General features: G+C 37.8%; 1 protein-coding gene across 4 annotated transcripts in view; it reads left to right on the forward strand.

The window, feature by feature from the left end:
* Positions 1 to 23,223, forward strand: part of plce1 (phospholipase C, epsilon 1) — an 81,317-nt gene that overhangs the window by 892 nt on the left and 57,202 nt on the right. For all 4 annotated transcript variants that reach the window (XM_008436706.2, XM_017310983.1, XM_017310984.1 and 1 more), the window contains exons 2-5: positions 8,641 to 8,771; positions 10,223 to 10,826; positions 10,928 to 11,299; positions 12,551 to 12,754. In XM_008436706.2, the coding sequence (XP_008434928.1) occupies positions 10,257 to 10,826; positions 10,928 to 11,299; positions 12,551 to 12,754 (1,146 nt within the window). In that variant the 5' untranslated portion in view covers positions 8,641 to 8,771; positions 10,223 to 10,256. The remainder of the gene's footprint in view (positions 1 to 8,640; positions 8,772 to 10,222; positions 10,827 to 10,927; positions 11,300 to 12,550; positions 12,755 to 23,223) is intronic.

Here is a 23,223-nt window from a genome sequence, read left to right on the forward strand (position 1 = left end):
CTGTTTGATTTATATATCAGTGACGTGTGGTCAGGGGAGGCAGGTCATCATGGAAAATAAAATATAATAATAAAATAATTTATATTGCCATTTTCACCCTGTGGTTTGTACAATAAAGTACCTATTTTTTTATTTAACTTAACCAATTCTGATTATTTTTTCTTCAAAATCGCTGGATTGTCGCATTTTCCCATTCAAATGCTCAGAAGCGAAGCCGGTGAGGCAGCAGCGAGCTAAACCTCACCTGGGATTGCGCAACCTCTCGCTAACTGCGCTGGCTGGCACTCTATGGGAGCAGCATGTTCGTCCTGTCTGTACGCTGGCAATAAAATGGCAAAAAAACATTTAATATATGGACTGATTTTCCATAATATAGTTTATGTACAGGCGGAGCCTCTGTCGCGGAGATAGACATACTTGTGTAAAGTCGTGATGACGCCCCGCTTTGCCATCACTTGCTGCAGAGGATCACGTTTAGCCAATCAGTGCTGTGGAGGAGCACTGATTAAAGGAATCAAGAGAGACGTTTCCAATGAATGAGAACGGTTCGGTGAATGCGCATATGAAACTGGGGGGTTCGGTACCTCAAAAAAGGTTAAGAACCACTGCTCTAAACCCACATGTAATTTACCTACCGACAAAAACCTCCCTTCGCTTTACTATTATGAACTTGGCACAGGTCAGACAGAAAGCAATTACTTAAATTTTTCGAGTCTTATGCAAAACATTTAAACTTAGAAAAAAACCCTTCTAATTTCTGTATTGCAGCCCCTTGACGACAGCGATTACCAGTCTGTGCTCGCTGTGTGCTAAATAATTCCAGCCATAAACAGTGAACACACTGTGAAATAGGTGCTGCTTGCATAAGATATATCATATTTTTGTTTATGAATTTAGGGGACAATGCCAGAAAGGGATTGGACCCCCTCTGAAGCCTCTAACAGTTATTATTGTTCTTCAGAAACTACTGGGAAGTCTCCCTAGATGACGAGGCCTAGCAACGCCTGTGTTCCTTACGACRCGCCAGGAATGTTGCAAGTTGTGTTAATTGAAGTGATGCTTGGCTAACATAGAAAAACAAAACAGTCCAGGTTTCAGGCCTGTATTTACACGGCCAACGGAGGTGTGTGTTTCCGGTAAACACATAATGAGCTATACACTGTTGCAATGGCTGTGTTGAGACTGATATTTTACAGACTGACATTAGTTTGTGGTGTTTCCATTACATATCTTACCTTGTTTGAAACAGATTAATGGGTAAAATAATTGAAACATAAATCAGCCTGACACGCTTGGGCTCTAAAATTGAACCAACATCTCCTTCCATACAGCATTATATAACTGAACTTATTACTTAAGAAGTTGTTTAGGAAAGATTGTAAAATGTTTTTAAAAATTTGCTGACATATAAAACAAACAATAACATCCGTTGACACAGTTACTCTTTAGATATGTTGCATTTAAATGATTGAGGGCAAAGGTTTGTTCTGGTGATGAACCTGCAGCAGACAGGGATGACTGGCTGGACTTGTTTGTTCTGCTGTATTGCGACTCCACATACTGAATGGATGACAACACAGTCATGTTGTGTTTACGAACTGTCGAGTTTGTCAGCAACTGATTGTGGGAACAGGCAAGCAGACCTGAGGCAATGAGATGATAAACGGAGTTAAATTCAGGGCAGTCCCGGATGGAAACTCTGTTAGAGGCTGAGAATCTTTGTGAAAGTTCTAACAGACTCTCTAAACCCGATCTGACTGAACTTGTGCTACTTTGCAAAGATGGAAAGGCAAAAGTTTCAGTCTCAAAATGAGAAAAGCTGTCAGAAACATGCCACGGAAGACTTAATTGTAGCTATTGCAGTACTGGTTTAATGGGGCAGAATACAAAGATATGCAACACACTTCAGTTTTTAAATATAAAAAAAGTCACACCATGTATTATTATTTTCTTATTTCACAATTATGCTCAAAGTAGTGCATAATTGTGAAATAAAACAAGTGTATTTTTGTGTATTTTACTGCACAAAATTCATGTGAAATAGATCAAACTTTGTAGTTTCAACTAGAAAATTTAAAATACAAAAGGAACTTGAATACTTTTATGGGGGGGCTGTATATTCTGTTGGAAACCTGCTTTGCTGCCACATGCAGATTAGTCACTAACCTTGTTGGGATTAAATGCTTTGGGTATTTTTTCAAATTTAACAGCATTAGGATTAAAGTTAAACCATGTTAACCCCACAAAAATCACTGCACTTAAACTGTGACAAATTATCCCAGCGTGAGTTGTGATGAATAGAAAACCGCTTTCTTTTGGTGAAAGCTGCACTCCTTTGAATTTGTGTGCTGTTTTTTGAGCTGATTTTATGTTGAGTAGTTATTTTCATCTGTTTTGATCAATATTTCATGATGCAGTTTTGGCTGTAAGTTATTTTAAATTATGCATCATATAAAGACTTTATATGAATTCGATTATTAATTACTTACAAGTAAATACGGCCTATTTGGAAAGTAATGATTAAAAAAAAACCTGTAAGACTTCAACCTTAAATGCAGACTGTTGTGCTGGTGAGCCTAAGAAAAACTGTTAGGCACATCAGTGTCAAAAGCTTTTGCCATGGAATGCAACAGTGTCTTTCACTAAGGTCAGAATTTCTCATAAACAATCATGATCTCACTTATTGATTGAACTTATCACAAAAATATATTTTGGCTATCCATCCATCCATTTTCTTTACACCCTTGTCTCTTGGTGGGGTCGGGAGGGTTGCTGGTGCCTATCTCCAGCTAACGTACCGGGCGAGAGGCAGGCGAGGGGCAGGGTCACCCTGGACAGGTTGCCAGTCTGTTGCAGGGCAACACAGAGGCACACAACCATGCACACACACTCACACCTAGGGGCAATTTGGAGAGGCCAATTAACCTGACAGTCATGTTTTTGGACTGTGGGAGGAAACTGGAGTACCTGGAGAAAACCCATGCATGCACAGGGAGAACATGCGAACTCCACACAGAAAGAGCTGGGCTGGGAATCGAACCCAGAACCTTCTTGCTGCAAGGCGGCAGCTCTACCAACTGCGCCACTATGCAGCCCTATATTTTGGCTATAAGACATCATAATAAGAATTACCTAAATCACTTTACTGGGAGTTATTGCTTAATACTAAGAACAAAAAAGAAAAAAAGCATGAAATAAAATTAACTAAAGACAGACTTTCTGTCTCATTATTGTCTCTGACAGCAAGGAATCCACATTTTAGTAGAAAAAAAACTACAAAATTTTGAAAGGAAACAGATACTTAGTCATATGGTTGCAGTAAGTTTTTCACCATATGCAAAGCATAATATGGACTCCAGTGTCATTCATGTGTGGTGTTGCCTCCCTTTTTCGGCTGCTCAAGACAAACATTCACACTGAGACAAAGGGGAAGCCTTGTTTAGCTTTCTCCTAAGTGTGACTTATCTTCCATGCACAAAGTTCACACACACATCCCATTCAAGGCTTCATTCACTGAAAAATCCAGTTTGCTCTCAGTCTCTTGTTACAGACTGGGCACTTTTCTCTTTTCTGTGTAGTTTCCATTGCCGCCTCTCTTTCAGCCCTGCCCTCTAATCAAATCCATATGTCCTACAGATCCCTTGCATGAACACTCTGTTCTGTTTGCAGCAGCGCTCCCCATGAAATCAGCCTGTTACTTTTTGACTGACAGAGAAAGTCCTTGTTTATAATGAAATATGTTTGTTTAATTATTTAACCTCCATTTAACCAGCAAGTAGAAAACCTCCTAGAATCCCTTTTACTAGAGTGTCTGTCTCACAATATGCAGCTTCTATGGCCAGTGAAGATAAAACCACAATATACACACACAATCTTCATATTAATGGATATTTAGAGTAAAAGTTAACTTCAAAAAGATGGAATTTTGATGATTCTTCGTCTTCGATTTAATATGCCTTCATCGTGTTGGCAAATTTGGGCTCCTATAAACTGGTCAATGATTTGCTCTGTGTTGCTGCTTCATGATGTTTTATGAGCTGTTTTTGTGCCTGGTTTGAGTAGCAACCTTTATGAAATGTTTATAGCTGTTGGATTAGACCTAACAATCCAGCCACATGAGGGTAACCATGGAAAACGGTTACAATGCACAACAAAAAGCACAACCTTGACCTCAATGAAATATCTACGGCCTTATGTGATTGTTATTTTATAAAAAATATTCCACCGATCTTTATTTTGCAGTCTTGTGAGGAAAAAGAAATCACCAAATATGTGGCATCTCAGGGAAAAGTTTGATTTGATGGGACATTGCGTATCTTTTCTCCAGTTTTAAAGGCTATCAAATATTAATTTCTTATTTAAGCATGACATAACAAAAGGATTTATGCAAATGTTTGTAAACAAGGAATTAGTTTGTTAATTATGTGGTGCTAGCTAGTCAAAACACACATGATTAAATCTTTTTTAAAGTTAAGTATCTCTATTAAGTAGTCAACAAATTTGTTTCTTGAACAATAGCAATTAAAATATGCTATTCTAGATGTGGATGTTAATATAGTCACCTCACTATGTATTTTCAAAGTAAGTCACATTCCTTTAAGAAATGACATACTTTCTTCACTGATCCCCGCTTTGGTAATATTGGGTCAAATCAGATTGAGATATTTATGTATAACCATGATGTGGATCAGCAAGCTTAATAGAAAAAAACCCAACTGTATTTTTAAGTTTTCATTATGCTGAATAGCATCTAGTTTATTATATATAAACTGTTCGAGCCATACTAAGAAAATAATTCAGAAAAAAATGTGTCTTTAAGGACAATAACTTTTCTTTTAAGATTATGGTTTTGTATTGTTTAAAGAAATAGTTTGCAGTACCTTTTACACTTAAGAGCACATTTGCAAGTTACCAATTTAATGGTTTGGTCAGATTAAGAGTGACCTTAGTATGTGGCTTTAAAGAGTTGTGACTCACTCATTTTATTTGTGTCAAAGAATTTATGGCTGTTATAATATGCACCATGAAATCTGCATTTCATTTGCTTGCAGTTGAGTTCAAGCAGTCTCTTCCAATTCCGTTCACACCACAAGCTGTATTATTATTTTTCCTTGCTCTGAGTTCTGTAGAGCAGAAAAAGGGAATTCCTTCCTCCCCTGACCTGCCTTTTACATTTCAGGAATGTTCCTGATCCTAAACTAAATCTTTGCATGAAGTATTTAGTGGAGTAATTTGGGGATAAAAGCAGTTTCAGTCAAGCTTTAATGCAGCTCTCCCTACTTCTTTTTGAACGCTGATTGTGTTACGTTAACAATAGTCTGGAACTAACTATTCACGACTGTGAAGTGTGAAGTTTTCATCCACAACCGCTTGTTGTTGATTATGCTTTACTTTCCTGTGCTGTGTGTGAGGGTGGGTCTAATCACATACCAGGCTTTGAGTCATCGTTTGGATGAGTTGGAGGGGAATAATCCCTGCTGAATGAGCATTAGAAAAAAAGCCTTTCATGTGAGAGAGAAGTTCCCCTATTGAGGGGATGAACAGTGATTTAGGCCAGGGTTTCACCTCCTGAAATACAAACTCATTAAAACAAATTGCTCATTAGAATACCAGAAGGCTCCCCGTTGTAAATGGACAGTAGGTGAATGTCTTGGGTTGAAAAATAAACTATGGCTTTTGTCTTACTGTCGGATTTGATACAAAACCTTATTGTTTGATATTTGACTTATTTTTATCCGTCACCTCTGTGATGTGTTTTGGCACAGGCAGTCAGGTAATCAAAGGTGAATTTGACTCCTTTTCAAGATACTAAACTTGATTTCTGGGGCTGTACTAAGACTTAAGAGATTGAGAAACTGAAATTTGCCCCAGGACTAGTTCTTGTATCTGCTTGACGTTCTTGTGTATAATGTGGGAAGTGAAGTAGAAGTGATTGAACATTTTCTTGGTCAGTGCACTTTACTCTGTGTGACCTGGTTTCCAGTCAATGGGTGTGTTTGCACGTGTCTGTCTACCGTTCTAGCCTGGGGCTGAGATTTAGCCTGGAAGATCCATTTGATTTCCCAGGCGGGGTCAGAGTTCAGCTGATAGCAGAAGCCACTTTTAAACATGTGCGAGGTGTTTTTTTTAGGTTCACTATCTGGAAAGTTGAGTGCATTCATCTCCATAACTGACCAGGTTTTTTTTATGGTATCATAAAGAAAGCTGGTCATTACCTTCTTTGATTTGAAAATAATTTTAAGCAATAATACTAATCACTTGGATAATGTACCTATGCCAAACATCAAGAGAGACTTTTCCATGTTGAAATTCTATCACGTTTTAATTTCAGAGATTTAAATATTTGCTCAGCTTGCCTCTGCAGGAGTGAAAGCTGCAGTGGGCAACTTCTTGCTTCAAATAGCTAAAATACTTCCATAGGTTTGTCCTCTTAACCCATAATCGAGTGGGTTTCTGTCATAACAGGTGTCAGCTTTCATCCTAAACAACATCAGGGCAATAGTGACAACACAAGCTCACACACATTTCAGTATTCTTTGCAGTGTGTTGTTTGCTGTGCGTTACGTGCTCCGTAGTTTTAAACATGGTTTTCATAATACGCCTAAGGTAGGTGTCAGCAAAATTATTTGTACCAAACATGATTCCAGGTAACTTGGATTAATGGCCTGTCCATACAGGTTTTCAGAAAGACTGATTAAAATGGCACAAATCATGAGTCTTTATGTTTCAAGGTAGTTATGACTACCTGACTATCAGGCATGTTGTGTTTGCTAGCATTTCATGAAACAGGTTGCACCTGTTGGTTCTCTGAAGCACATTTAGTTTATGCTCCCATAGTTTTCACTGCTTTCTCTTAGGTCAACTTTTCCAAAAGGTAACTCGCTAATTAGTCTTCTGTGATATGAATCCAAAATGTTTATTGTTTTCAATCTTCTTCCAGTTACAATAAAAGGTGAAAGTTAGACTAGTCTGTATTGGGTCGATATGTTAGTAGGTCAAATGTCACAAATGTTGCTCTTGTTAAACATGTTTCATGTTCTGACATCTTAGTTGAAATGAGCATCAAACAGGACATTGTGCAACTTTTTACCTGCATATTCCATGAAATCAGATAAAAGTCTGAGAAGGTTACTGCAGAAATGTGTCATTTGGGAATTTGTGGCTGATCAGTTTTTTTTTTGTGTTTTTAAAAGTGATTACAAAAGAATAAACAGTTATGATACAATACATCTTAACTCCAACGAACTTTTACTCTCCACAGGCAGTTTTTTGTATCCCTAAACTGTTTAGAAGATCATTAATTTTATGCAATTTTTATAATTAAGAATGCTTTTTTGTCAGCTTTTTAAAAAATCCCACTATTCAAGAAAGGCAGAATGTCACTTTTTTAAAGCTTTCCTCACTGACAAAGAAAGAAAAAACCTGTACTGTAATGTATCTGTTGTTTGACACTCGTCTCTGTTGATTCATGATGCAGTGTGCTAGGATTATTGTTTTGTCACTGATTGCTTAAGTGGTGCTATCTTTTGGCCAAAGGTTATTTCTTTGTGAGCAATCCATTTAATTGAAAAGCATCTATTTAACTGGATGTAGAGATTTATTTTGAAGGTAAAGTGTTACATTAGTTTTTTTCTGAATGGAGTACTTGTCTGTTTCGATTCTTTGACAGACTCTCTGACTATATGAGTGTAAGACGGAGCCTTGAAAAAAGACAGCACACATCCTCACCTGGATGTGTGTGTTTGTTTGTCTCCTTCTTTCTATCATCCAAAACCCACACCTCATGTCTGGAGAGCCCTTCGTCTTTCGGCCAGGCCGACATTCCAGCTGTGGCCCACACGTTTTGGCAGGAAACTGTGAACTGGTCATTGTAATTATAAGCTTTCAGGTTTTTTTTCTTCTTTTTTTTTTTTCACAAAATCATTGTTGGCCACTGTAGAGGCCCCAAAACCACACAATCAGTATTTGTGCATGCTGTAGGTTAATATGGGTGTTTTAAAATGTGTTTAATTCTTACGGGTAAAATACTGTGAGGCACTTAATTTACAAACAGAATAAGTGAAGAAAAAGATTTTCATGCAGACAGTGCCAATGTAGTTCTTATTTGTTTTAGCACTTTGTGTTAGAAATGCTGGGTTTTGATGTGATGTCTCCAAAAACCGTGCTTGTCAGTGCCCTGGACAAAGAAGAAGCAGTTTTTTCCCTTGCTTCTGGCTTCTGGCATTCTAGAGTTAAAATTGACCAATGTGGGTCTGTCTGTGGCTGTTGCTAAGACTTATATTTAGAAACTGGGATAGCTAATAGTGATATTCATGCCATTTATTTTACTTGACCAATATGCTTTTTTTTTACATCCATGCTTTAGAGTTTGGCTATTTTTTAAAGTCATAAAATGTGTGCACTTGTAGGCTGAAGCAAGCTGGTTTTGCTTTCCGGTCTGTGCTTCTATAGATTTCTGATGGAGACGTTTCTAGTGAATTAAAATGCTTGTAATATTTTTCTCAAATTTTTGTCCTTACCTTGTTTGTTTTTATAGTTGTGAGAGTGGAAGAGCTAAATAGGACTAAGTTATGTTTTGTTTTCTAATGAAACATAAGGCCGTAATAACAGTTGAATTTCTTTATTCTGCTTTCCCATCAGTCTGCAGCAGGAAAACCATGCATCTGAATTGTATCCTGATTTAGCCAGAGTTGATGCACACATGTGGCCCTGTAAGCTGTGACTGTGACTACACTATCAAGGAAATTCCTCCATCCTCCAGGGTCACCTCGGTAAGTTTTTTTTTTTCTTTTTTTAATCAGCTGGTTTGTGCAGCTGCAATAGCTTCTGTTTCCACAACACATGCACAGAGTACACTGTTTATAGACATGCTGTCTCAGGACCTTCAAAGGTCACTGGTATCTGACGTTACTATTTGTTCCCATGCAGGCCAATAGATTTATCTAAAATAAGTAATTACATTTTATGTAAAATGTAGAAAAATGTGTTTTCCCTGTGTTAGCTTAAAACCCACAATTTTTATTTATGAAAAACATTTATGTATGATCAATGTTTGAAATGTCACATCTTTTAAAGGCATATAGTATATTTTAAAATCAGGAAACGAAAACATTTTGAGTATGAAACAAGTAAATTTATTGGCTTTCAAAGGGGAAGACAATTTCTAAAACAAGAAAAATAGTTTTTTGTCACACCCTCTAAAGTAGAAGTTACTAATATGTGGATGATTTGATGTGTCTGTAATTACACCAGCTGTATAATTTTGTTGAGAGAAAAGACATCACTGGAAATATAAAAAATGTACACGTGGTTGTTTACTGGAAACAGAAAAAGGGAGTAGCAAGAACTTTTGCTAGAAAGGTCATCGAAACAGAAAGTGTAAACAAGCTGGGAGGACGGATCTATTCTCAACCGTCAAAAACATGGTTTTTGTTGGAAACATTGTATTTTTTAGAAACATTTTATGCCTGAAACATTTAGATCTGTGAATTTAAAAGAAGGAACAAGCTGGAGCTGAGTGACGATAAAGTACAAAGTTCATAATGTGGCTAAAGCTTGATCACGGATTAACAAACCAGACTGAGGTGAATATAGACGATGTTTGTGAGCATGAAGTTTATTAGATAACAAAATCCTTTTTCTTTGTATTTGTTTCCAAGTCAAATATACAACAAATCCACACAATACAATAAATAGTACAACAATTTGACAACAAAGTCAAATTCCAAATTGACTTTTGAAATGTGCTTCTTATGTTGAATTGTCAAATAACATTTTGTTGTGAGAAAAGTAATTATTGACAGCCATAAAGTGTTTGAGTGGCGTGACAAGTGTTGTCCTTGGACTAATTCTGTGACATCTGCAGACAGTAAGCCTTCATGAGTAAAACATAAATTGATTTACATGGAGAAAAGGAGCAGTTTTACCATCACTGGATGATTCCCTTTCATAAAATATTTTGGCAACTTTCTTTTGGAGAAATTGAGAGCATACATCTGCTGGCATCAAAGTAACAATGCTGGTGAGAATTGGAGCAGAAATGGCAAAATTTAACCTGAACATTGAATAGTTTGATGACAAAGTCTGTTCTTTTTTTCAATAAAGATGAAATTCATGTCTTTATTTTAATATTTGCTAATTGATGTAAACCAGACCATCTTATTTATTCTTTCCTACTGAAGTGTCATCAACATAATGCTTTACTTTTGTGTTAAAACTGCAGAGAGATTAGCAACAGATCAGAAGTCTACAGGGAGATGGCCACTGAGGGAAACCAAGCTAAAGTTGGCTCTGCAGCAGCCTTCCACCATGTTTCACCTCTATCCAGTGGGAGCAGACCCAGCAAAGACAACAAATATGCAACTAATCTGCAGGAAGCAAGGCGGAGCTCTGACCAGCGGTGGCTCTCAAAGCAACAGAGCTGTCCTTCACTCCTCCTCCACAGGAAGCCGTCGTGTGACGATGTCAAAGGGACTTCTTTGGACAAACATTGTGAAGAGTATAAGTACAACTCAAAAGTCATCGGTCCCAAAGAAAAACTGTTGAAGGAACTTTCAACTGCTCAACATGTTGAAAGAAAAACTACGACATGTAGGAATAATTCAGAAGGATTTGTGTTCCTGGACAGTGCAGAAGATGATATGAATGAAGGTGGAAACAAATCTACCAGTAGTCCATGCTCCTGTGGCATGTCTAGCTTTGAAAGAAGTATGAATTCTTGCTTATGTGACAGCCCTCAGCACAGTCCAAGCCCCGGCTCCAGTCCTGTTCAACATTGTCACCTACGCCGTGGCAGCGTGCCTGTGTCCTTGCTGGCTTTTCGTAAGGTAGTCCAAATGTTTTTAATTTAATTTAATCTTAATTTGTGACTCATTTCAGAAAATTGCACCAGTGTTTTATATTCTGTTGTGCAACCTTTTCCTATTAGGGTGGTCCCTCCAGTGAGCCGAGCTCTTTGGCCTCCTCTCCCTGCGGTTCTCCCCAACTCTGCCTCCGCAAGCATCACAAGAACGGTCACATTTCTCTGTGCCACCTCAAAGATGGATATTCGAGTTTAGAGAGACTAAATAGAAGGCCCAGGATTAAAAAATGTTCCTTGGAGAAAGCGTTCTCTCGAGGTCCGTCTCTGGAAATGATACCAACAGCACTGAAAGCATCCGCAGGAGGGGCCACAATCTGCAACAGTGGGAGCAACAGCAGTGGTGAGGAAGAGGGAGACATCCTGTCAGATAGCAGAGAGTTTGACAGTAAAAAACGCTCCACTGTGCTGGTGAGGCGCTACTGCAAGAATAATGAGAAGGTATTTACAGTCTTTTTTTTATGTATAACCCCTTGAAAAATAATTCATACCCCTTACACTTTTCTTACATTATTACAAACTTCAGTGTATTTTTTTTGGATTCTCTCCAAAAAGTAGTTCATAATTATGAGACATCGTTCTTTTCTTTCAATAAATATGTTGCATGCAGTCCTACCCCTAAAGAAAATTCAGTACAGCACATTGTCTTTAGAAGTCAGCCAGTTAGTAGAAAGACTCCCAACTCTGCATGTTTTTCTTGTGGCATAAATCAAACAGTTCTGTGAAAGTTTGTTGGAGAACATCAGTGAGAAAACAGTATAATGAAGACCTTGAGGCACACTAAATAGCTGTGAAGTTTAAAACAGCGCTAGGTTCATTTGTCCACTTGTGTACATAAAACAGATTAAAATGTGTTGAAATTCTCAGAACTGAATCCAATAGAAAATCCCATGGAATCTTAGTTTGCAAAAATTTGAACAGTAACCAAAAAAATAACTTTGTAGATGCATAAGGCTGGTTGAGGTATAAGTCAAAAGACTTGCAGCTGTAATTGGTGGTTCATTTAGGTCTTGAATCAAGCATACAAATACACACCACACTTAAATGGCTTTGTTGGTAGAAAATTAAAAACAAAGCAATCATTTCCTTCCAACTCAAAACTTCTTGCTATTTTGTGTTGGAGTACCACATAATATCTCAATAAAATACGTTGATATTTCTGTTTGTGTACTAACAAATGCGCTCAAGATAAAGCAAGTTTGATTATGTCTCTGATTATCTATTTGTATGTCTTTAATTAATAGATTTTTCGAAATTATTCTGAAATGTGGGCTGCACAGTGGCGCAGTGGTAGAGCTGTTGCCTTGCAGCACGAAGGTTCTGGGTTCGATTCCCGGCCCCGTTCTTTCTGCATGGAGTTTGCATGTTCTCCCTGTGCATGGTGGGTTTTCTCCGGGTACTCCGGTTTCCTCCCACACTGTTGGGAGGAAACCCAACAGTGTGGGTTAATTGGCCTTTCCAAATTGCCCCTAGGTGTGAGTGTGTGTGTGCATGGTTGTGTGTCCTGTGTGTCTCTGTGTTGCCCTGCGACAGACTGGCGACCTGTCCAGGGTGACCCCGCCTCTTGCCCGGAACGTTAGCTGGAGATGGGCACCAGCAACCCTCCCGACCCCACTCAGGGACAAGGGTGAAAGAAAATGGATGGATGGAAGGATGGATATTCTCAAATGCTTCCTCATTTCTTTCCATTAGGTGATCAAGTCGGTGTGTGCAGGAACCAGCGCAATTGTCAAAGAACTGCCGTCAGGTTGCATCTCAGACGACGCCTGTGGAATTGTTATTGAGCACGCACTCTGGCGTCCTCGCAAAGAAGATTTGTGGCCAATCTTGACACGTGGAGAACATTTCAGAGTCTGCAGGGACATGCTTCGTTCTGTCAGAGTGAGCCCACACCTGGTAAGAGCAGCAGATGGCATAGAGTCTAAGCTGGAAACATGTCATGATAACACTATTGAGTATTGATGTATATAAAAGTGAAACTTTGCCAAAATTGTTATTATTTTGTTTTATTTTAGCACTGGTTTCTATTTCAAAACCTACTGGTCTCTGATAAATTACCGAAGCACATATAGGGAAGGTTTTAGGGAATTAAATGGATGTGCAGTCCTTCTCATCTCCTGGTGAAAAAGTTTTGCCCAACTCTTTTCTATGCTCTCATAAAGCAAGATAAATCTGCAGAAAATTCCCGATTCAGGGGAGAAAAATGGTTCCCTGCTATTGCTCGCCTCTGTTTTTGTTGAAATGTTGTGCCTCTAATGCATGGAAGATGAATAATTTGTACAAGGAATACATTAATGGAGCATCACTCACACACACACACACACACCGAAACACACAGGCTCTTTGTTCAAGCGAGGCCCCTGCTATGGAAAATGATTTATTCTGTTAGTTCTGCTACCCGTATTACTGACAGACTGAATGACTTAGCCCTCTTTCTCTGTTTGTGTGTATGTGTAAATGGACTGAGCTGAGTTGGCATCTGTGTTAGATTTACAGCCACAGACATTGTACAGAGATGGAAGATGGAGGCTCAGAACGCTAGCGGGCTATTATCAAGTTTCGAAACGAAAAGTGTTTCGTCAACATGAAAACCTCTCACTGGAGCTGTTTCACTTTGGCAACAAGCATTTGGAGACCAGACTGCTTTTCCCCACCTTTCAGCAGAACACAATAAATGATAAGCCATGCTGTTCGGTCCTCGAGGAGGAAACATTATTCATGGGTTGCCGATCAGTAGCATCGCACAGGATGCTCTCCTGTTGTTTTATTCCGCCTCTTCCTGTAAAAACTCAGAACACAAGGAAAAACAGAAGCTCAAGGATAAATTAAAACTCTGAATTATTCAAGATTGTGCTGAGGTAATAATTACACTTTGTCTGTTTTTTGTTGTAATGCAGCCCGAGAGAAAATTAGGAAAAACATTAAGAAGATGATAATATGTAATAAGGCGGTAAACTAAGCAACTATTTTTATTTGGAATTAGTTAAGTACATGCACATTGTTTTGCACAAGTATTTATATTTATATATAATGGTGCTGTGGTATTCACAGGGATTAGGGATCAAAGCTCCCACATAAATAGTTAAAATCCCCCCTCTAGAAATTCTAATAACTGCCGATTTTGATGGTTCAAACACCACCACAACATACATTATGCATTGACATACACAGTGGAAAGTGTCTTAGCATTACCGCAGAAGCTGACATTGACAGTGTTCCTTACTTCCACTGTTGGGCATACAGCCAATCTGCACAGCTCTCTTTAAATTGATAGCTGACAAACCTTAGATTTGGGTATTTTAGGTAGTGTAAGAAAAAACAGGCCTCACCTGGTGTTGCTGCCATCAAAAATCACTTTCATTTTTGTAATGTGACTATCCTCAAGATAGTACTTGAACAAGAGCTGCTTTAAATCTTCAGATCCAGCCCATTAAACTCCAAATATTAAATAATCATGGTCATACTTTATTCTTTTTTATTGCTTTGCTTGGCCAAGACTCTGTCTCCTTAACAGATTCTTAGGAACTACCAATCCTATTTCCATTTTATGTTTGGAAATAGGCTTGGTAAATGTTTGCAGTGACTTTTTCAGGTAGATTTTGTTTTCCCCTTATGTCACAACCCCCCCGCAATGAACTCTGGCGCTCCCCAAGGACTGCACACCCCACACTTTGAAAAGCCCCGGTCTATCACTTAAAATCCCAATAAAACCTGTTGAGACAGTGCGAGACAATCAAAAAGAGGTAGGAAACTATTGCACAGCACTGTTATAGTTTAAGCCTTGCATAGGCCACAACACAGCAAAGCACTGTGTAAAGCCTCCGGTGTGTGGAGGGGGCTTGCACACTCACACCATAAAAACAGAAGGTTAACACTCGTGCATGCCACGCTGCGGTTTTCTGACTTTGCCACACTGTTTTTATGAACCCCGTTGTGGTCGTAGAAATGCAGGCTGAGGAAAGTTCAGGGAACATTGCTTTAATAATGAGCCTATTGAAAGCGGTGGAGTTACTCGTTTTGCTCTTGTCAAAACAAACCCGAAGCTGCTTCGATACAGGGGTCACCAGAGAAACATATCCAAGCTACAGCTGAACATTCGCTGAACTGGATCTTGAAGAATATTTAAGAAGACTGCAAAATATTTTTGGAAAAAAAAAAAAAAAAAACGAGAAGCTATCCCTGTCCAGACAATTAAAAGTAGCACTGGTGGAAACACAGCTGGAAGAAACACAATGCTTGCTCTTTATTTTGACTATTGGTAACAGATGGTGCCATAACAACCAGAGCATGCATGTAATGACATGCAAATCTAAAAGATGGAGTTGAAGCAGCATGCATCTCTTATGTCGGAGCCTGTTCATGGTGTTTTATGTCTCGATGTGCAAGATTCACCTCGGGTTTTTGGGAGACATTTTGTTTATTGCTCGAGGTAGTAAAGTAAGTCAAATAACTCAGGATAATTTGAAGCAGGGTGTTAGTGCCGCAGAGGGGGAATGGGAATTTAAGAGAGGAAAAAGTGGAAAAAAAAAAACAAAAAACATTTGGAGAGATGTATTGGGGGAGGGTGGCCGGAGCCTCTAAAGAGAAGAAACAAAAAAGTACATTGATGATTAATTAAAAATGCCTGATAACAGTCAGCATTACCCTAAATACAGAGTGTTTTCTTACTTCTGTGCTGCTTTCAAACGGTGACTCAAATCCATCATATAATCCATTGTATTATCTCCACACGTGTTGCAAAGTGGCAAAAATGTGACATAATTATTTCTCTGGATTGCAAGTGGCTTTTAGGCTTGTTGGGTAAATACTACGCTTTTTAACTCAAGAGCAGATGCAATAATACTTTACCCATTCCGCTTAATATTGTGGAGCCTTTCATCAGTTGCTTTAGGAACTCTCCCAAAAGCTCTTTATGCCATCATTTGTCCTTTAACAGTGTAATTTATCCCACAGTGTATAATCTGCATTTAACAGTACAATTTCAGAATAAATTGCCGGTGTTCTTTTTGTGCTTAATCGTGCATCTACATTCTGTTTGAATGAGGCATAACTATGTGGAAGAGACATTTAACACAGAATACAGAAGTGTTTTACTACTCTACACTGGTTTAACAGTGAAACATTCACATACACACACCTAGTGAAGGGCTCAGACAGTTTCAAGCGTAAGGAGTTTTTTGTTTGACCATGTGGAAACTGCCAATTACAATCATGCTGAGTTCTTTTAATTAGCTCTGTAATGTAGGAGGAAGTTGTAACTACCTATCTTGCAAAAAAAAACCATGTACTCACCTTTTTTTCTGACATCGCAACCACAAGGGTCAGATTGGTTTTTTAGATTTCATATGGTAGAGGTCCAAGTGCACAATTGTGACGTGGAAGGATAACCATTTTTCCTATTTTTCCCACATGATTGTGTCAAAACTGGCACATACATTTATCTTTGATAGGAATTTTCAAGTTCTGCAAATTCTTACCACAGAATTTAGGTAAAATTATACATACTATCTAAAGTCTGTCAGTCGGGACTTTGATTGACTTTTGATCTGAACCATTCCACTGCAGCTGTAGCTATAAATTTAGGGTAGCTGTCCTGCTGAAAGATGAGTCTCAGCCTCATGTTTATTGCTACCAGGTTTCTGTGAATTACTCTGTCCATCTTCCAATCAACTCTAATCAACTTCCATGCCCCCGTATCAGCATGAAGAATCTACATAGCATGATTCTGCCACCACCAAGTCTCCCTGTAGGGCTTCCTCTTTTTGTTCTTTCAACAGTAACTGTGGTTCTATTATTGTTAATTAGTCATATTTTTAGTGGTTGTAGAAAATAACAAAATTCAAAATGAATTCCTCAATTTCTCAAAAAAAAAAAGAAAAAGTTTTTATGCTCTCATGAAGTAGTTTTTGTTCTGTCCCGAAAGAGACTTAATTCACAAAATGGGGGATGGAAACGCATTTGCCAAATAAGTTCTGATGTAGCAAACTTAACCATCCACAGGTGAGTCTTTTCCCCAGTAGAGGCACAAAACTCAGAAAAATTCAAGGTCCAAACTTCCAGCATGGAGAGGAGGATTGTAGCATAGAGTGACTGATGAGACCCTCCAGGATAGGATGGGAGTGCTGGGACTCTTTATTGTGAGATGTGTGGTTCGTGCCAGTTTGTAACCTCTACATCTTGTTTATTACAGTCAGCATAGCATCAACATCTGACTAAATGTCACTCTGCGCAGCCTGGTTGATTTGCTCCAAACCAGTAGATGGAATCACATCTGATTAGCATTTTACTTTTTTTGCAACATTTCCCAAAATTATCTTAAAATTTGCATGTTGGATTGGAATCAGCTTGTGGCTTCTTCTTGTCACTCTTTCATCTCTAGCAGATAAATACTATTCTTTCCCAGCTTGTCAGCTTAGGTAAACATGCATGTCTTGGTAGGTTTTCAGTTGTTGCATGCTTTTTTTCACTTTTTCACGAATGGTTTTGCAAGTCACTATAAATGTATTTTCTTCCTATTAGAGAGTTCACAAGCAGTTTTTAGAATCAATGATGCATTCTTCCCTCAATGGATTAGTTTTGCTTTCCTGTTTCTCTCAGCATTTCATGTCATAAGTCATTTAACTGCCAGAATGTTTCCAGTTCACGTCTAAGAGTATCTACGATGGAAAACATATAAAAATGTCTCGTGCTGTCGGTCACGCACTACCTCCCTATATTTGTAAAACATCTTAAATCTTATGGGAATTTAAGCGCTAAGACAGAGCTGTTGTTGTTTCTGCACATGACAAACATAAAGCCTGGTTACTGAACTGTTCTTTGGAAGTTTTGAATGGCGGTTTTGTTTTCTTTAAATTGTTTCATAGCTGTCAGCTTTTTTTTTTTTAATTAAGGAATTAGGTATTGCTTTTTGCCCCCAAAGCTGTCTGTGTTTCTAACAACCTTAAAAGTTTTTTTACTCATGCAAATTCTTAGGCATCTCTTGTATGTGTTCTGCTGTTTTCTGTAGCATTTTTACTAAATAATGCTACAGAAAACTACTAACTTCACTAAATGTTTTTGTTCTTATTAATAATAGTATTAATGCTGTCTTTCATGAATGCCAAGTGCTGTTAAACCTACTGTTTGCTCTCCTGAATGCTATGTTCCCCTGAACTCTTTGCTAGTTAAACATCTATTTCAAATAAATCAGTTTATGAGCTCAAATTATACCTCATGTAAACATAACTAGTTAGTGTTGCAAGATAAGCTGTCCAGTAAATGTCCGGTTTTAAAATGCTATAATGATACCACATATTGGCATACAGTGATGTTTACTGATTGGTTTTCCAGGTGCTTGCTACAGTAAATGGACTTAATTTAATTTCTTAGGTCAACAGGCAGTCAGTTGTCACTTGGATGGTTTTACTTTAACTGTATATCTGCATTATGTGACATTTAAATATGAACGCAAGCTTCATTCAGCTACATTTTCATCCAGACATACTGAATAGACCAGTTAGGAACGCTGATATGAAAACTGTAATGATATTTACATCTTCTCCTCATGAAATCTCCATCTTTGTCATTAAATTCCTCTTAGATTTTTTGTTTGTGATATTTAACTATAGATCTGTCATCCAGTCGCACCCCATGCTTCTGTTTGGGTGTAACAACTGAAAACCGATCGTGACATCAGCTAAAAAAAAAAAAAAAAGTTAGACTTGTCTGAGCATGACCAGAACATTTTTGAAAGGTGGATATGTATGAGTAAACATTGTAGCTATTACAAAACACTTATTGTAAATTTCCCACTTCTGAGCAAAAATGTTGATACTTAAAGGATTTCACAATGGAAGCTAATTTTGTATTTTAATTACAGCAGTCATTTTTACTTGGTTAAGAAATTAGAACAACCACAGTGTCAGAGTACAAATAGTTCAGACTTTATTGTTATAAGGAGAGGCTAAAGTCCATGCTTTGTCAGTCAGCTTGACAGAAACAATTTTCTCTATTAAAACATCTCAAAAGCTCATAAAATACCTAAAATTTCATCATAGTTTAAAGGAGACTTTATCCCTCACTTGAACATCTTCTTCCAGACATAAATTTAAAGAGGAGCACCAAACGTAAGTGAGGCGGATTAGCTAGAAAATTTCTTTTCCCCTTGGGATAAAAGAAGTACTTTTGAATTGAATTCAACACGCTAATTTCAGCCTTGTTAGCAAACTGGGGTTAGTGAGTTGTGGCATTATCTTTGCTAGGCACTTGTATGAGAGGCTTCGTCTGTAAAACAAGAACTACTTTAGAGTTCCTTCCTGTCCTACTTTCAATAAAGTGTTTTAAACATAAAAACAGCAAAGTGTTGAGCTTAAAGGACACCTTCATACCCAAAGCCCATATAAATAGCTTAGACTGCTGTGGCCAGATGTCAGGTAGACAAACAATGAGATAGCGACATGAATTAAGACCACAAAAAAAGTCAAAATACTCAATATGTTCTTAATTTTACATGTCTTGGTTTACAATTTCTTCTAAGTCAAATTTAATATCTTTAAATGCTCTGTAAAGACAACCTAATGAGTGGTTTTGATTGTGCTGCCCACAGGAACACACACACATCCCTAACCTTTTCACATGTCAAACTCATTTAGTCTTTTTTTCGGATGCTGTTATGTCTCGCCGTGTGTGTTTGTACCTCTACAGCGGAATGTGCCTAGCAGGCCACTTTCATGCCCAGCTGGGTGTTACGGCTTAGCTGGAGATTACAGTGTATGTACTTGTGTGTGTGTGTGTGTGTTTGGATAATTGCCTAAAGAGAAAACGGACAGGATGGTAAATAACTTGCATACCTTTGTGAGGAGTACTGTTTTTGAGAATGACAGCATCTCCAACAATGTGACCCCTCTTGCTCTAAAAACATGCTCAGAGTTTGTCGTCAGCTGCGTTCATTTTGTTTTAACTCTGCTGGAGCAAATATGTCTGTGTGGCATTTGTTTTTATTGAAACACATTTCATCCGCTTGTTTTTGTGGAATTACAGGGTGGCAGGGGGGTTGTCAAACCTGCACTTGTGGGTGTGTTTAGTGGGTTAAATCGAGTGGATGTGTTAGTTGTTAGCTCAAGCTATATCTAGATGACACTGTGGAAAATTGTGCTCATTGACATCTAGTAGTGTCTCTGTGCTGAACATTGGAGGCTGTGAAAACATATTTTTCTTTTTGTTTGTTTGATTTTGAGACCAAACAGTCAAAACAAAACAGAAAACAGTGGACAGAGCATTTCCTTTTCAAGTGTTTTTTTTCTAAATAATATTTTCTGATTCTTAGAAAAACCTTTATGTACATCCATCCATTTTCTTTACATCCATTGTCCCTCAGTGGGGTCGGGAGGGTTGCTGGTGCCTCTCCAGCTAACGTTCCAGGCGAGAGTCACCCTGGACAGGTCGCCAGTCTGTCGCAGGGCAACACAGAGACACACAGGACAAACAACCATGCACACACACACAGACACACACCTAGGGACAATTTAGACAGACCAATTAACCTGACAGTCATGACAGTCATGTTTTTTGACTGTGGGAGGAAACCGGAGTACCCAGAGAAAACCCACCATGCACAGGGAGAACATGCAAACTCCATGCAGAAAGACCGGGGCCGGGAATCGAACCCAGATCCTTCTTGCTGCAAGGCAACAGCTCAACCAACTGCGCCACTGTGCAGCCCCTTTGTGTACATATTTTTTTAAATATAAAGTGTTATCTAAATTCACATGGCAATGATAAATGAACTCTGATAAATGGAAAACTTGTCATAATTAACTTTTAGCTTTATGATATGAAAATCCTCTGTAATCTGCGCACATTACAGATATGTGTCATACAATTTTCATATCCTTCAAGTGATGTAATCCCATGATATGGAACATTTCACTGGAAACATTTATTGGAACAAACAGTCTTCACCACAAGAACATTTGCATTGATGTGAACCAGCAATATGTTACGTAAATATATGAAAATATTTCAAGTGGGAGGATAATTCAGAGCTTGCTTTTGTTAATGCACTCAAATAGTTGCACAGTTGATATAAAAATAACCTGCTGGGTTTCTTTTCTAACTCTTCTATTTAGCTCAGAATTTGAGAGTTCAGATTTAGAGCACCAGAAGGGATTTAGCTAAAATTAGGCTTGCAGGCAGATGGAGACGAATGGATTTAATTGCATGCTTTCACTTGCCTCCTAATTGTAAATGAGTGAGTCCTAATTCTATTATGAATGTATTTTTGGTTTTTCCTACTGATAAACCATGCATATTGTATATTTTTTTAACCTTTAATTAAAGTTTTGTATTGCAGCTTTTATTTTTTGAGGGTGTTAGGATTTAGTTTTACATTTATGGATCATTATTACAGAAAATGGAAAAAAAAACAAAGTGGAACTACTGATTGAAATTGTCATCGTTGGCATGTAAGTTGGTCTTTGCTGCCATCTAGTGGTGTAAGAAAAATACTCTGCATAACAAAATAAATGTGCACTCGGGTCTGACTGCAGAAACAATGATAGAAATTCTGGAGTAGAAATTCTTGACATTCAAGTCACCTTACAGACATCCAACTCTTGAAATATTTTGAACAGTATTTTATTTTAAGTGAATCAGTTTAATTATTCGGCACTTTTCAATAAAGCAATTAAAAATGCTTTATAGACAACAACAATATAGCCTACATCAAAAAACAGGGATTAAAAGTTGTGTTTATGCAAAGATTACTAAGGAATTGCATAAATAAAATATAATGAGCCCTTAGATTGCATTTTAAATGTAGTAAGGAAGCAAACGTTGCATTTTTCAAAGTGTTTCCTTCCATTGGTGTTATAAGAGACCTGCAGTTTGTGATTACAGTGGCTGGTAACCAGTGTAAGCTGCTGAAAATTACTGTCTCTTCTTCAATCAGCCTAAATGAACTTAAAGGACTTACACATTAAATACTGAAACCATTTATAAATCTATTTACAACTGGGATTTGTCTGGAATTTATTAGAAATGTCACAATTTGCTCTAGGTCAAAAACTATGTTTATATACTGCTTGTGTTAATTTAAAGAAAATTAGATGAGTAGCAGATTACTGAGGTTATTCTTTATTTGTCTACCTAGCAAGAGATCCAATTTTTTAAGTACTCCCAGCTGCCGGCAGCAGAACGGGGTGAGGTTGGTGATCCGACTGGTTCTTAAACCATTTTGATTGGATAATCCTTCTGCTTCGCTCAAAATGTCTGGTTTTACTCCAATAGTGGCTTTGCTCTTGCAGTTAAGTTGGATATTTGACAGCATTGTAATTTAGCCACATTGATGCTATTGGAAACATATGATTTCTTCTTAAAAATGTAACATAAAGAAGGAATGGTTAATATGAATAGAAATTTCAATAGACCAGTTTAGTAACACAATCCAGCATTGATTTGAAATCTTTTTGTCACACAACCTGGGAGCTATTAAAGAATAATCCAGAATTTGCATACAAATATTTATATTAAATAGTGGATAAATGAAAATCCCATAAGATATGGAGTGTGTATATAGTCTAGTGTAGTAACGCAACACCTCATTGATTCTCAGTGTTTCATTTTTTTTTCTTTTTGTTAGTTCATTTTGAAGCTCTCCACTAGAGGGCAGCATGATTTTTTTATTTTATTAACTGTAAATTGTTTAAAAAAAAATTGCACAAACTGCGTTATCATATGAGCTGTTTAAAAAACAACTTTTATATGTTAACAGAAAGAAAGAGAACGTTGGCTTTTATCTTTATTAGAGTTTAGCTAATCTGTGCTAAAGTACAGTACTTTATTCATTCATTAGTATTGATTAGAGTCTTGGGTCCTCCACGACCCTAAATGTAACAAATACACTAATATACATGAATCTAATCCCTTATTATAGGCTCAACTGAGCAGCCTCATTAGCTAAGTATCGATCAAAGAAATGCAAAGTGGGGACAGGCCAGCTGCTTGCTTTGTTCTGTGACCACTTTGATGTCAACTGGGCAAACGCTTAATTTTTCCACTTAAGCTGGCAGAGCCAATAAGACAAGCTGTTTCTATTTAGTAACCCAGTGACTGTCTGCTGTGATTGTAGTGGGTTTCCATTTCTAAAGAAAGCACCTAAATGACATGTCTTACTTTTTTTATCTCTTTGCGTTAATAGTGTAATTCTAACTGAGTTATACATTAGTTAAATGTATTTTCTTTGAATTTGTTTTGGTCTGCTATGGTCAGGACCTACAGAAATGTCTCCAGGGAAGTAAAAGTGGTGATGAGTCAAAGTTTTTGGCGGTCAAGCCCTGTCAATGCACTTGGGGAGTAAAAGCTGGCCTGCGTTGCCTGATCCGATAAAG

Source organism: Poecilia reticulata, linkage group LG19, assembly GCF_000633615.1.
Source record: "Poecilia reticulata strain Guanapo linkage group LG19, Guppy_female_1.0+MT, whole genome shotgun sequence".
Classification (NCBI taxonomy): domain Eukaryota; kingdom Metazoa; phylum Chordata; class Actinopteri; order Cyprinodontiformes; family Poeciliidae; genus Poecilia; species Poecilia reticulata.